Raw genomic sequence first — 17,390 nt, forward strand, 5'->3', positions numbered from 1 at the left:
GATGATCACTTTCTGAAATATATGCCAGGTAAATTTGTTATCTGGATTAAGTAGTTTTTGGGATGAGTTTGGTGTGGACAAATGAAGTGACATGCCCCAAGCGATCAGCAGGAGGCTAAACAAGTGTTTTGCTTTGGTGCATTGTAACTGCGCAAGTGCTAAATAGTTTAAGTTGTGATGGCAACTGCTAGCTGCTATTATGGATTATTGTATCACTGCAGCTAAGGTGACCTATTGAATAGTATTGTATTGTATATTTTATTGTGTATAGACTGTATAATGTGGGGTTTTGAGTAAAGTCCCAAAAGACCCTTCACAAGACCGGCCCACCAGGAAACCTCGCCAATAGCCAGTCCATGTATAATTATTGGGAAGTTTGGAGAAGATGAGAAGATACCAAGGTGTTTTCACCTTAATTTTTGTTGTAGGCAGTCATTGGTGCTTACACACACACACACACACACACACACACACACACACACACACACACACACACACACACACACACACACACACACACATATATATATATATATATATATATATATATATATATATATATATATATATGAGAGTGTCTCGGTTAGATTACCTGCAACTTCCTGTAGGTAACTCGCATTTTTTGGAATCCTACTCTCTAATCCTAATCCTATTGCTCACCTTTAGATACCATGCACCCATTTCCCATAGTAGTTTTCCAGTTCTTGTGACTTTTAGGTAGTTTACAGAACCAAAATACAGATCTAAAAAATAACTGCACTGTAAGCAGCCTTTTCTCCTTTACTAACTCTTTCAACTCTTCCAAGTTCAATTTTATGCCTACTCACACCCATTACTGGACAGCAAAAGCATCTTAACATTATGCGCTTAATTAGCCTAACAGTATTAACAACATAGTCTTGTCGGTGTATTGAAGCCTCTTTGGTATGAATGTGAGACACTTAGTATCTCAGTCATGAAATACTAAGACAAGATGTCTTCAGCATTTTGTCCATTTCCACATTTTTTAAAGATGTTCAGTCAAACACAACTTAGTGAAAGTATGTACATTTCTAACATTCTAGTCTGCAGTCTTTTTTTGTCATGATCTGTATATTTGTGGTAAATGCATCCTGCTCAATAGCCCACCCACACATTCACAGAGTACCTACATGGGCTGTAGGTCATACATATTGGCTAATGTGCCCACAATACATCCCCATCTAACCACATCAAAATAAAACACCAGCACACTGTTATAACTGGAAGGCTGCTTTATTGTTTGGAAAAGGTTTCGTGCTCAAATGAAGACAATCTTTCTCTGATTCTCACTAAGTCCAAGTGGTTGTGCAACACACCTTCTCCTTTCCAACATCAGTGGCAAGAGATAAGAACAACATTGTCAACCAATAAGCACTTTTGAAATATTATCAGCAAATGAGAGAAATAGCATCTCAATCATGCTACAAAAGAAAACATACACAAATTATTATTGATAGAAAAATAAATAAATCGTCCAAAATGAACAGAAGCTGAGCACAGATGGCAGAATACTTCTCTCCCCACAGACTGAACCATTAAGAGATTCACAGAGTGAGCACTTGGGAGTGTACACTCAAACACTTCAGAGTGCATTCCAGTTATCTGCCTCACACTATACTACAACCTCTGAGGATGAAGTCAGACTGATGCCACTTAAGGGTGTTTATTATGTTTTGTTTCATTTTTAATTTTTTAATTTTTTTCTTTTTTGGATGTCTCAGACATACTTTAGAACATCAGTTTTTATCAGTGCTTATTTTACAAGCTCCACTTGTTTAGGAGAATTTTATGCAACATCATCTAAATTTTCATCAAACAAAATAGGCAGCAAAAGGCACCTGAAACAAACACACAGACAAAAAATGTCTGAAACCATGATATAAAGCCTAAATGAACTTAGGAATGCAGATTGCATTGCTGTGTCGTTAGGAGATGAGGAAGCTACGCTCTAATTAAGCCACATCACACAGACTTAAAGTGACCAAGTTGTTATTTATAATCCTATACACACACATACACATGCACGCACACACACACACACACACACACACACACACACACACACACACACACACACACACACACACACACACACACACACACTCTCTCTCTCTCTCTCTCACTCTAAAACTTTCATCAAAAGATCATGATGGACACTGGCGTCAACGCCAGTAAATAAAACAAGATTTAAAGGGAGGTGAATATTTCATTCCATGTTATGTATATAAGTAAGTAAGTGTGTGTGTGTGTGTGTGTGTGTGTGTGTGTGTGTGTGTGTGTGTGTGTGTGTGTGTGTGTGTGTGTGTGTGTGTGTGTGTGTGTTGAAGGGCAGCATGAGGGTAAGTCATCTTCACACAGGACACAGTAGAAAATGAGATGCTGGTAAAGCATTCCCCTCCCAAATACAGCCATCATAAGCAGCTAATACACCTTGCACTTAGCATTAGACCCACACACATTCACACACACCTGCACAAACACATTCAGACATGGCCACAATCAAACACACTCCCCCCCCCACACACACACACTTATATACATAACATGGAATCAAACATTCTCATTCTGTGTGGGCCAGGCTAGAGTTTTGGTTGTTCACTGAATGTACTGCACAAAAGAAATAAGAATGTGAGCAAAGGACAGTCAGTGGTACTTTCTCTCCACTCCAAGCAGAGGTCAACTCAGTGGAGAACAGTATTCTAATATCACATATATATACATACATATGTATATGTGTGCATATATATACATACATATGTATATGTGTGCATATATATACACATATGTACATATACATGTATACATAGATACATTTGTTGTATAGCTCTATATATGCCTTGATTTATATATGATTTATATACTTTTTGCATTTTATATATATATATATATATATATATATATATATATATATATATATATATATATATATAAAAGATTCCCCTCCTTAATGTGAAAAGTGTCTCAAAAATCTACTCCCTCTAGCAAATATTTCAGTCTGCCATGTGAGATGTGGGCAATGGGTGTAGCCATTCTATTTAGTTTATTTTTTTTTTTTCAGGATTAGATTAATAGCAGTAGTTTTAAGTATTTCTGTATTTACACAAAACTATGCATGCTGTTAAAACAAAATTATATATTACATTATTTATAGACTCTTAAAAAGTTCATTCTTAACTTTTCAGCATTTTGTGCTGTTTAAAACATAGCCTGTACTGTACAATACTATTTTTTTTTGTTGCTGTTTTTGGAATTTTTCATTTATTTAGTTTGATTTTAAATGAATGCATCATGATCTGTTGTATCATTTACACACCTTATCCTTGATGGCTGTGGAAGTGTGAATGGTGTTAGTTTTGTTGAGCAAAGTGGATTTTTTTGTTTGTTTTTTGGGGTCAGGTCAATGCCCTCACTAATCACACATGCATCAACTCTTTCAATCAGTTCCAGTTAGGAGCTAAGGTAAACTATCTGTGACATCACTATACAACAGGTAATGCAATTGCTCTGGTGCAATGGTGGCTTGGCTTACAGTAGGTTGCTCTGAAACCAGTGGGCTGATAGTTAATATGGCTGACCAAGGGGATGGTGTACTGCAAATTTTAGACAAAGACCTTTCCCCCCACAACATCAGTGGTGAGAACTGGTGGGTGATATTTGACTAGACAGTCAGACTTTTCAAATCTAATCTTATTGTCTCACAGTGATTGCCTCCTTCTTGCAATAGCATACAACACTTTTATTACTCCATTTATTGGTCAGGTTTTTTTGACAGTTGGAACATTCAAATTTCCACACAACTGGAAGCTGCTTTGGGTGGTGAATGGAGCTTGGCTCATGCCTTTTAGCCATACAACTCCAATCTTTTAGTGTCGAGACAGCACACCCAGCCCTGCCCTTCCAAAGAAAGCCCCAGCATGGCCCTTCCTCATGACATCAGCATCATTAGAATGATACATTTGTGCTGTATCCTGAGAAAAATGGGGGAACTCAACAAACATCAGTCTGAAAGCATAAAACAGGAGTGTTGGGATGCATTCCCATCCTTCTCCTGAGACATTCTAGAAACTTTCAGACAAAACTATCAAACATAGAATAGCAAGACAAACCTCTTTGGCTTCTCCTTTTACAGTTGTGATTCCCTTATACACACTCTCTTAGGTTCTCTCTGCTTGGCATTCATCCCTGCCCCAGTTACAATAATACCATTGCTAAAGATGTGATGGCTTGTATGTACATTAAAACACAGTTCATTGCTATGACATGAGCTTGACTAAATCAGACATAACACAGACACGTTTTAGCAGAACTCTCTAAAGTAATACAATGTAACAATTAAATAATATCTCAACTACTTTTCTAAAATAAAAAACTGCCACTTTCTCATATTCATAGCCCATCTAAAACTTACCCCTGACAAGCATCATAAATGCCACACAATGTGCTTTGCCCCTCATACTGCCCCACCCTACACCCACCCCTCCCACCTAAACCAACCCTACACCTACCACAGGGCCCACAAGGGGGCTAGTGCTGTAGGTAAGATATTGCTGCAAACAAATACAATAAGAACCTTTAGGATTTACAGTGTTCCTTTTCCTTCTAGAAGGATTTCTCATTTAATCTCCTGACATACACATTCAATTTCTTCATTTACAATCTCCTGAGCAGCAAAAAAAAAAAAGGGATTTCCTTCTTTAGTTCAACTCACCTCAGAGATGTGCCACATTTCTATAAATCAACAAAAGCCACTGATTGGTTACAGGCTCTCTAAAGCCAAAACCCAGAGTTGGTTTATATTAGAGTGTACTTGATAGTGACGAGTAAAGGACGCAGCATAATGAACTGTCTTCAGCCAATTCAGTTTTAACATAATCAGATTATACTCAATTCCTAGTAATAAATTTAGCCAGTGGACAGCCTTTAACATATTGTCAAGCCACTGTGGTGGTCTGTATTAGTGTCTTGTGGACTATGATTATTCATGCAAGATTTCTGATCAAAACATGCCATCATGCAAGTCATTTCTATGCATTGAACAAGCACAATAATTTATTATTCCTTTGGAGGTGTGTATTGAAGGCTCAAGATAATTGCCTCCTATCCTATCACTGTGAAAGCCCATGTAGAAAAAAAGCCTTTTGATGCAAGTATAACAAAGATATAATAGTGTTACTTAGGGTGACATGGGCAAAATGTTGAATGTTTATATATTTTTGTTGTTGTTGTTGTTGTTCCTCCCCCTTTTCCTTTTTTTTGCCGCTCAAATAATGTAAAGACCATGTAAAGCATATTTAGTGCTGACAAACACAAAGGTACCATTTGAATCAGCCAAGCTCTAAGTTTTGTATATCCCTGCTCGCGCTTCCCGATTCTTCCATGATAAGCAGTGTTCATTTCTTTTACGGAAATTCCATAAACGCACTGCATAAGCATGGGGATTCTCCAGATGTTGGGAAAATCATGCTGTGAATCCCAGTTTTCCCTTGGTTTCTCATCTCCCTGCTCAGTAGCGAGTTCCATCCTGAAGTGCAGTGTAGCCCTCTAATACGCAATGTCAAGTATCAATCCTTGGTTAAATTCCTATTTGAGTTTGTTTAAATCAAGTCTTGATGCAACAGTGTCACACAGGAAGCTGATTATGTTTGGTTTAACTTTAAGAGTCAAGCTTGAAGAAACCCCAACACTTCCCAGTGCATCCATTCACCTGTGAAGTTTGTAAACAATTATTGTTTTGTTCCATTACTCTTTGATTTTTTAAATATCATTTTCTTACTTGCAAATGAAATTAATCTGTACACCTATAAAGTCTGATTCAGGGTTTCCAATCATCTTGCCTGCATTTCCAGTTGTTATTTTTAATATACTGTAATCTTGACTGGTCGTGCTCACACGTACCACTGCCGCAGCCTCAACACTTAGATTCCCTGACGTCTTTTTGGTTTCGGCCCTTCTGTTTACGCCCTTTTCCCTCATTGTTGTCATCCTGCTTTTCTTTCTCGCCCTTGGTTACACTGTCGTAGGATGGCAGAGACGCAGTAGAGGGAGTGCCTTCCTTCTTTTCCTGGTTCATCCCTCCATTCTCCAGCTTGTTGTTGGTGACACGACGCTTGCAGACAATGCCCCGGCGGGCCAGGTGGGCACGGTATGCCCTCTGGATCACCACAGCTGACACCTCCTCCTGCTTGCGGCGCAGCGTGGAAGTGATGGGCTCGTAGGACACTTTGGAAGGGTTTGCCGCCACAAAGCGCTCTTCCATCTGCTGACGCATCATGTCTAGGTCACCGCTGTCGCCCAGCACGCGTTTGGTGAAGGCAAAGAGGATGTCGAGGCAGTGGATACGGTCTCCACTTACCATGGGCAGATCCATGGCAATCAGCTCAATGATGTTGGGCTTAGGCACACGTAGCGGGTGCTCCAGTGTATCGGCAAAATCTGGCAGCTTGGCAAAGGTGATAAACTGTGAGGCATCTGGGTCAAATTTCTCCCAGATCTCATAGAATGACTCAAAGTCATCCTCACATAGTGGGTCAGCACTCTCCTCTGTGGCAACACTGAAGTTTTCCAAGATAATGGCAATGTACATGTTTACCACAATCAGGAAGGACACAATGATATACATTACAAAGAAGAAGATTGCCATTGAAGGGTTGCCACAGTCACCCTTCACGGTGGTTCCTGGGTTCTCCTTCTCAGGTTTGCAGTCAGGTGGGTAGTTGAGGATGGGAGCTAACAAACCATCCCACCCTGCTGAGGTGGTGATCATAAACAAGATTATCATACTGTTGCCAAATGTTTCAAAGTTGTACATGTCATCAATGCCAACCTCTCTCTTCACGTATGCAAAGTTAGACATGCCAAAGATGGAGAAGATGAACATGACCAGGAAAAGCAGCAGGCCAATGTTGAAAAGTGCAGGAAGTGACATCATCAAAGCAAAAAGTAAGGTCCGTATGCCCTTGGCTCCTTTGATTAAACGCAATATTCTGCCAATTCGTGCCAAACGGATTACCCTGAACAGAGTAGGTGACACAAAGTACTTCTCGATTAGATCTGCCAGGAACATACCTGAGATATGAAAACAGAAGAGAAATACTGGTCAAAAATGCATTTATGTACAGTATGACTCAAAATTTTACTTACATGTTTCAAAGATAAAATAAATAGGAATGTATGTATTATTGACAATTAGAGTTCTATATGAGCTTAAAGGTCATTTACAAATTGTAAACAAAAAGAACACTGAAGAGTCCTGATGTGACACTTCTTACTGCAACATGAGTCAGAACAACATTAGTATTATACACTCATGTCTACTCACCTACAATGGACAGAATCACTACAACACAGTCAAAGATGTTCCAGCCATTGGTGAAATAGTAATGCCGTAGTGCAAACAGCTTTAGCACGAATTCACCGGTGAAAACCACGATGAAGACAAAGTTGACCCAGTATAGGATGTTCTCTGTCTCATCTGACTGATCATCAGTTTCCACCATCATGGTAACCATGTTAAGACAGATGAGCATCATGATGGAGATGTCAAAGGCTTGCTGCATGACAAAGTCAAACACCACCCCCTGGATGTTGTTCTGGAAGATAAAAGCATGCCACAATGTAAGATCCAAAAGAAATGTGAAGAGGATTTCTGTGCCTTGTTTTCCATATGACCTATGGCATAGGTCTGTCATTTCTCATACCTGTGGTCTGGGGATTGGTTTCTGGGGTTTCTTTGAGCCCAGTTTCTTCATAGCATTGTAGTACTTCTTCTGTTCTTCTGTCATGAAGATATCCTGGCCTCCAAAGTATAGGAAAAATATGACATTGGTTACAACCTGATCATTTGAATGTTTGCATTGACATTCATGCCTGCCTGCACAGGTTTTTCAGACTTTAGCATATACATTCTATGTGACTTCAGAATCTACAGAAAACACTACATTTTAAATAAAAATGTATGTTGACCACTATTATTACATAAGCAAAAATGTGCAAGGGAACAAAGAAGTGAACACTTATCTTTTTCTTCTGTTGGTTGAAGTTGTCAATGATGACACCAATGAAGAGATTAAGAGTAAAGAAGGAGCCGAAGATGATGAAGATAACAAAATATATGTACATGTAGATATTATCTTCGTACACAGGCTGGTCTTCAACCTGGAAATAGTAATGATTATCAACGTACTGTCAATTTGCAACTTGAAATCAACTTGTAACATACAAATACTCAACTGTTGCCAAAAACAAAAACAACGTAAACCAGATTTAAAATCAAACAAAACATCTGCTATGAATGTACCAAAACTACAAATCATCTAGCAAAACAATAAGTGGGTTTGTCTTACCCTTCTGGAGTCTACAGCTGCATACATGATGTCCATCCAACCTTTAAATGTGGCCTGACAGATGAGAAAAAACAGCAAAACAGAAAGAATTGGAACTGGAATTATGATACCATGTCACACTATAACTTCAATGTGTAGGTAGGTAATCATACATGTCTTTGATAATATAATATTAACAAAATCACACACACCACTTGCAAGAGTGCCAGGTAACCAGCTCCAACATTATCAAAGTTGATCTTAACATTTTTCCAGCGGACTTCTGTGTTATTTGCATTGATGAGTGCATAACATTCCGTCCTATTGTTGACGTCGGTAGATTCAAACATTCCCTCTGAGGTTTCATTAAAGCAGTAGTAGTACTTTCCAGCAAACAAGTTGACCCCCATAATACTGAAGATGAGCCAGAATATCAAACAAACCAATAGCACATTCATAATGGAGGGGATGGCTCCTACCAGAGCATTCACCACCACCTAATGAGAAAGAGATAGAGAAACAAAGAGGTAGTTGAAAAACAGAGAGAGAGAGAGAGAGAGAGAGAGAGAGAGAGAGAGGTCTGATTAATTACTAGTATAAGAAGTCATGAGGACCATTTCTGGTCTTCTAATCTCAATGCTATATGGATAGTATCTCCGTTCTATCCATAGTACAGTGGTAACTCTGTCTCCAAGCATTATTCAAGTGTTAATCCAAATAAAAGGTCTGTCTTGAACGGGAACCTTACTCAGTTTAATATGCATAATAAACCAGTTGCACCATAAATTGTGCATTTCAATTTAAAATGTGGAATTCTGCCCTTTTTAATTCTAACAGATTTGGATTATATTCCTCTGTGAATATTTTTGAGAGGAATTTCTTATGCATATAGAAGTATGCACAAATGTTTAGTAAAATGCTTTGTAAACTAACACTGAGTTATGAGTTCCCACTAGTCCTTAGCTATAGATTAAGTAGTAAAGTCCATATGTACTGTACATGTATAAGGAGCATAAGCACATGGAGACACTCAGACATTTAAAAGAATCTCTCTTAACATGTACACACTAATTAGCTGCACACTGGAATGGCTTATGTGCCACATACACTTTGTTTCCAAAATTCATAAACTAATTATAGAGGCAGTATAACTGTGATGATGATGATATAATGCTTGAAAAATTTAATCAAAATATTTTTTATATATTTAACATGCCTGTAGGGCCTGCATATATGAACAAATATATTAAAATTATATATTTTCTAGCAAATGTACAAATTTTCTTTTTTAAAATAAAATTCTGATAAATTGTGACAAATTATGAGATGATTCATGAATGTTTATTCTGGTTTATGAAGATAAATTAAACAAACCATTTGTTTACATAACACCATAACACATAGGTTCATACTTTTATCTGGTCCTTTTGACTACCAGCAGGTAGCACAATCTATGGTCCCAACACTGGGGGGGTGGGACACATGATAGTATCTTTTATATGAAATAGTTACTTTCCAAGGTTCTGACAGTAGCAGAAAATCATTATGCTCTGATTGAACAAAGAGCAGCTCCAGACATAACAGCAACAGAATGGTATCATGAAAAAACAAAATGTCAAGTAAAGGAGGCTCCGTATAATGCATTGTGAAGACCATCATCACGGGATTATCTGTCATCATCTAAGATCTTCAAAAAATATTGGACAATGTCTACTAAGTGAAATTTACATTACACATTTGCCATCCCAGTATACTGCTTGGAATTCTTAAATCGAGCAGCAGTAATTGAGAGAACAAACCCAGCCAGGGTGTTAGCACAACAGAGGAGAGATCTACACAGCCTTCACCTTATCAGACCACCCCCCTTATGAGACACAGAAAAGTGATGTCACCAGCACACACTGGCTGGATGATGCTCTAACATAGCAGGCCAGCAGCAGATCATGCAGGGCCATTAGCAGGGCCTGAGTGCTAACGGCTTCCCTGTTCCCCTCTGGCACGTGCCATGCTAAACCCACTAATAGTGGGTTACCTTTCTAGTGGGTTACTAATTACCTGCCTAAATTCACTAGTTAGCCTGGTTGAAGTTGCATGGCTAGGTCACCCTTTAATTTGGCTTGACAATAGTCTGTGTAACGGTATTAAGAACGTTTCTAAAACAGAATGTGAAGTGTTGTATTTCTCTTGGATGAGGTGAAGAAGCTTACCTTTCAGGAGTTTAGGCCTATTAACTGATAACTCAAATACTGAGCCTAGAGGGGAGCAAGGACTTCTGCTTTTTGTGTGTATTGGAACAAACATGCAAAATACATGACATGTATCAGCTGAAATCAAGTTATGAACACTTAAGTACAAAGGTGTAAAGATAACTAAATCATTTGGTGCTATAGTATAATAATACTGCATTATCACTGCGCAAGTTGATAAATTACTAATAACCTTAATTAACATTAGTAACCTAGAACTAATTGAAAAAATACAGGCTTTGTTGCTCTGTATAATAAATCAGGTGCTAGTTCTTCCAGCAAATCCGATCTGAATATTTTCAAGGTTTAGTCAGACACCAGTTCCTAGGTTTAGGTTTCAGTGCTTTAACAAGTATTGCACGTAAAAACAAAATAAAAAGGTGCCATGTTTCATATATCCTTTTTGTGCTCCCTCTTGATTCATGGTCTTGATAGCAACTTCTCTGATCATCTTTGGAAATATTTCACAAGTGTAAGGCGACACTGAAATGTAAGATGGGTTAACCTTCATTTGGTGATGTTTAGAGAGAGGGGCATGTCAGTGCTTGTAAGGAATAGATGAATGTGTGTGTTGGAGAGGGAGTGTGGTTGGGCTGTAAATGGCTGTTAAAGTCAGGCTGGATAAGGGTGGAGGTGGATGGAGCTACTATTAGAGCAGTGGTCTGTTTAAGCAATTGAATGGTTGACATATCACAGTCAGGCCTTGAACTAATGCTACAGCACAAATGACTGATTTCTAAGCCCAACCAAAATAAAATTTCTAAAACTACAAAGAAAATGTAAAGATCTACTTCTGTCTGATTGTGATGAGGCAGCTTTTAACATCTCCTAGTTTTTAAATATCTTTGAAAATAATTATAAATTTATCTGACAATTACTTTAACATAAACACCTTAAAAATAAATGTATGTAATTTTTTGGTTGTATGCAAATCCACTAAATGTTTCAGCTGCATCATGACGCAATACTGAGAAAATATCCATGCGAATGTTCCCAAAGAACATGCATTTAAAGTGCATCTTAGCCACAATGGTGTAGTATGGATATCTCCTACAATTATTGGCCTTGTTTTTTCCCTCCTGGCTATGCTTTTTACTTAGCATTATTGCATAATGGAGGTTCTTAGCATGCGGCAGTGTTGTCACAGAGTGACGAGCATGCACTGGGCAACTCTGGATCTTACCCTCATGCCCTCAAACCGGGACAAAGCTCTCAGGGGCCTGAGGGCCCTCAAAGTTCTCAGGGACTTTATGGGGCCCAAGTCTGAGTACCCCAAGGCATTAGCTATAAGGCTGACTATAGACACCTACACAGAGAGGGAGGAAAGAAGAGAGAGAAGGAGAGAGAGAGAGAGAGAAAGAGAGAGAGAGCGAGAGAGAGAGAGAGAGAGAGAGAGAGAGAGAGGGCCAAAGTGTTAGAGTCAAGGAAGACTTCGGGGAGAGAGAGAGAAAGAGGACCCTACATTGGTATTAAGCTGGAGAGTCAGAAGCACATAACAGATATATACATACATAAATAAGGGTGTATTTAAGTATGTATGTATATATGTGTATATAAACACAAAAAAGAGAGAGTAAGGTTAAATGTGGTGTTATCCGATCAGAAGTGTTATACGGATGGTGAACGCCCCAAGTTTTTCCTTTTTTTAAAGTCTGAGTATGTATTTTGCTTTGTTATCGTAGATGGACGAAGCTTGGAAAGCATCTTAACAGCAAACCTGGAAGGAAACTCATGGTTGAGACACTGGGAGAGAAAGAAAGACTTACAGAAAGAGGTGGAGGAGGGAAACGTTAAGAGAAGAGGCACAGAAATGTGCACAAACTTACAAGCACATCCACCGAACTTTGAACAGACAAAATACACACAATACATACAAACAGGCACTGCATACAGTACACATGAGACTGGAAGAGAGTCGTCAGGGAGGGAGGGCGGTTTAGGAGAGCAAGGAGGCAGAGAGAGAGGAGCTCCCATCAGAGGGAGAGTCCAGCAGTGACCTTACCCTGGCCCCTTACTCCCCGGCCCCACAGGCCCTCTCAGTGCCTCTGGCTCCATCAGCGCTAAAGAAAGACAAGGTTACAGTCACCTGTCAGAGACATAAACACTACCGAGCTATATATGGTTTTTACACACACATATAAACCTTTACTCAAAACCCTCAGCCTTGCCATTGATCTCATAAGCACATTCAGATTTGTTTGTGCTTGAGGACATCTTTTGACATATATCTTGCAGTCACACTGAAAACCACTGTGTAAATATTTCAAAATATCAGGGCATGTCCTAGTACATGAAGCACCAACATAAAGTGCTCTCCAAAATAAATATGCAAAAGGTGATTGCTTTCATCTGTCGGTACTCTTTACATATTTGTCTTGTCCTCATGCACAGGCTAGGCATAAGAGCAAGTGTATATTTAAAATGCAAGGACAAAGAATGTAGAATAGTGAAGTGAAACCAATTATGGAAATTATTGCCATTGGGACATCATCTGCAGAACATGAATCTTGACATGGTTAAAGGTTGAGCATCTGTCAAACTCAAAAATGGCTGCTGGCAACAACATGGCCTAAGACTTGTCTAAAATTAATTTCTGGTGGTGAGTCACCATTGGCATTGCGATTTAGCCCAACACTAGCCTTACTCCATGTCTGGGAAAATAACCCTATTTTACAGAGCTAGCTGTGTAAGTACTATATTACAAATACAACACAGGTTACAATCTACAGAATATAATCTCAATGCATGTATGTGGATCAATTCACATGTTATACTTTATAAATGAATAACATTTACGGTCATAAGTCATCACTGATATAATGACATCTTTAATATTCTAGTTTAAATCTGAAACAAACCCTTTAGTAAGCTGCTAAAAATGGATTATTTTGCACACTAACATTTAACAGGTCCAAGGAAAGTCAAACTTTTAGTGACATTTGAAAATAACATTCAAAGCCATATAGTGACATGTGACTAACTTTACATTTTTTTTAAACAGAACACAATGTAAGTGGACTGGCAAGCTGAGGAGGAGATTATGTTTATTAAAGTTAAGTTTGACCAAAATTAAAACTGACATGCTAACACACCTAAATATCAGAGATTTGGCATTATGCTAAATGAATGGTGCAAGGAATAACTATGCTATTCACTTCACATTAGCTGTGTTACCATTTTAGGCAAGATATTCTATAAAGGGGTATACAGGGTTTACAATCCTAGATGTAAATCATAAATAAACCAATAAAACACAGCACAGAACACATCTACATCACCACAAAACTAATGTAACACTTTACACATTAAGAAAAGTAAATATTTCACCAACGTACAGTTTTACACACATCAAACTATGTCTGAATTCAATCTAAATGCATTTGTACAAACTCACTGCAGTTATAATAACATACTCTAATATAGTCATTGAGGGACACCACTAGCTCAGAAGCTGAAGGCGGAACACATGCCACCCTCCTAGAGAGAACTCTGGAGGCAGTCAAAAAATGACAATGCATTATCACATTCTGAGCAAGTTGTTGTGCCCCATCTTCCCAGTTTACTGTACATTTTGGGCTGTGAAGGATCAAAAGGGTATTATATAAGAATAAATGGGCACCATGCATCAAAAGAGAGAGATAGAAGGCTATGCAGACAGAGAGAGAGTGAGATATTTCCAAAACATGTTGAGATAGTGATTGAAGACCATAGATACTTACATCCACAATAAAGAAATCCAGCCAGCACCAAGCATTAGTGAAGTATTTGACAAAGCCATAGGCTACCCATTTTAGCAACATCTCCAGGATAAAGATGTAGGTGAAGACTCGATCAGCATATTCTAAAATGATCTGGATGGTTTTTCTCTGTTCAATGTACACATCCTCAAATGCCTTTTAAGAAAGCAGAGAAAAATGATTGTTACACAGCAGTTGACATGAAGACCCATAATCCACTGGCTAAAATCATTGCATATAGTGGTCTACAGGTGGGTCATGGTGCTGTTATTATCCCAGCTAGAGCAAATGTAAAAGAGGAGTCTTCAAGAATGTAACTTCCATCATTTCAAATGAGTTGAAGTTTTAGTTACAATATTTCACTTACAAAATATTTCAGCTGTACATTAGTTAAAATAATACTTGATAATATTTCAGATATAGCATCATCTCATGTATGATAAACATCTGCTAAATAATACAGCATCTATGATGCAAATGGCTGGGAAAATGATCTATTGCATATAATTTTCACACTATTTCTCTTGGAATTGGATATTGGTCCCTAAATGTTTCTAAAGAATTTGTTCATGTATTTACGAGTTCATGTGTTAATCTGCATAGGTGTGGGTGTGTCTGTTTTCAGAGGCTGAACTAGACTGTAGTCAACTATTTGGCTACAGTCCCTATAACAACCACAGAGTGGCACTGCAACTTCACTCACATTAATTTTTCCACTAAGATCCCCAGTTTGGCCACGGTCCCTCAGCATGGCTACAAGAGATGCTGCAGGATCCTCTGCATGTAAGGCTTTTTATACAACATTTGGCTACAGTCCCTTAGAGCAGACCAGAGACACTGCAGCTTAAAGACAGACTGCTGAGCTACAGGAGCCAGTACAGTGCAATAAAGCCGCAGCCATTAGCCAACTACAGATCAGACGGCACAAAGCAGCTTAGCTCACCCCTTTTACACACTGCAAGCCCTAAAAGAACTGGGGCCCATCTGCAGTCCAGGAATGAGCATTAGATAGGAACTGGACAGCATGTTACTGTGCAGTTTTTAAACAAGTCACAATCAGCAAAAGATTATGCTGCTGGTGTTTAGTTTGACTGCTGTCAAATAACTCTGTTGTTTGTGCAGTGTGTTTGTCCTTACCAGAGCCCCAGAGCTGAGTAGAATCATGAAGATAATGAGGGTCTCAAACCAGTTGTGTTCTACGATGAGGTAGCATGTTTTCCTTAGGTACCACCAGTACTTTCCCCAACCCTCAGTAATGGACACATCACAGCACTTATACCGCGCCACACAGCCTGAAGCAAACATGCAAACACACACACACACACACACACACACACATACACACACACACACACACACACACAAACAGTGCCCCACACACGTATGAACACACACAAACACAGATTTACTGAAGGAACACACTTGCAGAATGCTAAAAGGCACATACACATACACTCTAAAGCTATTCACACACTCACTCACCCATATTGGTGTGCAATGGCTTTTTGCACAGCCTGCAAAATAATTCTTTATAAAGTGCCCAAAGGGTTCACTTATTTCTGTGTACACAGAAATGTCTAAAAGATAGCACCAGTTCTATCCGCAAGCCTGCTGTAGCTTACCATCTGTCCAGCAGGCCTCTGGATCGAGATATTCCTCCACCACTTCTACAGCAGCTACCTCCTCCTCATCAGGCTTGATGTCTATAGTACTGCCCTCAGAAGAACTGTAGTCCTCCAACTGAGGGAAAAAGAAACCGAAATAAGGAGGGGGGATGGAGAGAGGGGTAAGACAGAGAAAGACTTGTGTTATGAGGAATGAGGAACGATAGCTTTATGAACTCTGCCTTTAGCCCACCATACTGTCATTTTAACTCCTACACTTACAGGGAGATTCTTGCCACCACGTGCTTGTGGATCTGGACAGGCTCTCTCAAATCACACCTTCCTTCTATTTCTCCGCCTTTCTACCGTACGTGTGTTTGAGTGGCTTGTGTGTTTGCACTCACTGCTTTGGTGCTTTTCCAGTCTCTCTTTCAGGACACATTGCCATGCAATATTAACTGATTTCAAACTAAATATCTTTTTTTTTTTTGTCAGTGGTGAAAAATCAGATGGATTATGGCATCACAAAGCTCCTGAAAATTTCATCCAGCCTTGTACTTAACCAATGATATTCTTATTGTTCTTGATTTCCAACAGTATGTGCTTACATCTGCAATAATGCAGAAAAATATATATATCCTCCCAAAAGAGCCTACAGTACTGACCAGTTAGCCCAGTTAGGACAGCCTCAGAAAGCTTCTTCTTACCAAATATTCTAATAGTGAAGAAAAGGCACACTATAGGTACTTTCAAGGGCTACATGGGGACAGATAATAGAAAACTGTGTAATGCACTTTGATGGCCCATTCATGTCTTCATTCTTAATATGGTTAATGCTTTAGTGTGTTAGAACATACTGACATTTAGAAACACTGCAACTGATGACATGCTTCACCTTGGCCAGCACATGAAAGACAATATATAGTGGCCTCATGAGAAGAGTGAGACAGGAGTGTTTTCTGTATATATAATTATATTTATATGTTAGATTTACATCTATTTAATTCCACTAAATATGTATATTTATATCACATTTACATGTTTATAATTTTACATTTTCAAGGTTTATAAAACAGTAAGTGGAGCAAAGAGGTCAGAAGTTCAGAAATGTATAGCTGGGTGTTTCTGTAAATGATTTACATAAGCGAGCTATGACAGCAAGCACATACGCAGACCTGCACAGCATCCCTGGCAACTTCTCAACTAGAAAATCAAGCATCATAAAACAGTGGGCAACTTCTAATCAAAACAAGCATGCTCTCTCTCTCTCTCTCTCTCTCTCTCTCTCTCTCTCTCTCTCTCTCTCATACACACACACACACACACGCAAACACACGCAAACACACACACACAAACACACACATATACACATGCATGCACACATGCACACACACACACACACACACACACACACACACACACACACAAACACACAAACACACACACTCATAAACAAAGTCT

The 17,390-nt window shown here is 38.9% G+C and overlaps 1 protein-coding gene across 6 annotated transcripts in view; it reads right to left on the minus strand.

The window, feature by feature from the left end:
• Positions 1-1,235: 1,235 nt before the first annotated feature.
• scn8ab (sodium channel, voltage gated, type VIII, alpha subunit b) overlaps positions 1,236-17,390 on the minus strand; it is a 48,772-nt gene continuing 32,617 nt past the window's right edge. For 5 of the 6 annotated variants that reach the window (XM_027030269.3, XM_081716851.1, XM_027030271.3 and 2 more), the window contains 10 exons: positions 15,948-16,065; positions 15,463-15,617; positions 14,308-14,481; positions 11,772-11,894; positions 8,555-8,839; positions 8,364-8,417; positions 8,038-8,175; positions 7,719-7,823; positions 7,340-7,610; positions 1,236-7,086 (listed from right to left, as the gene is read on the minus strand). In XM_027030269.3, the coding sequence (XP_026886070.2) occupies positions 5,930-7,086; positions 7,340-7,610; positions 7,719-7,823; positions 8,038-8,175; positions 8,364-8,417; positions 8,555-8,839; positions 11,772-11,894; positions 14,308-14,481; positions 15,463-15,617; positions 15,948-16,065 (2,580 nt within the window). In that variant the 3' untranslated portion in view covers positions 1,236-5,929. The remainder of the gene's footprint in view (positions 7,087-7,339; positions 7,611-7,718; positions 7,824-8,037; positions 8,176-8,363; positions 8,418-8,554; positions 8,840-11,771; positions 11,895-14,307; positions 14,482-15,462; positions 15,618-15,947; positions 16,066-17,390) is intronic. The other variant, XM_081716852.1, reaches the window with a different exon arrangement.

Source organism: Electrophorus electricus, chromosome 7 (assembly GCF_041902795.1).
Source record: "Electrophorus electricus isolate QZ-2024a chromosome 7, ASM4190279v1, whole genome shotgun sequence".
In the NCBI taxonomy this organism is placed as follows: Eukaryota; Metazoa; Chordata; class Actinopteri; order Gymnotiformes; family Gymnotidae; genus Electrophorus; species Electrophorus electricus.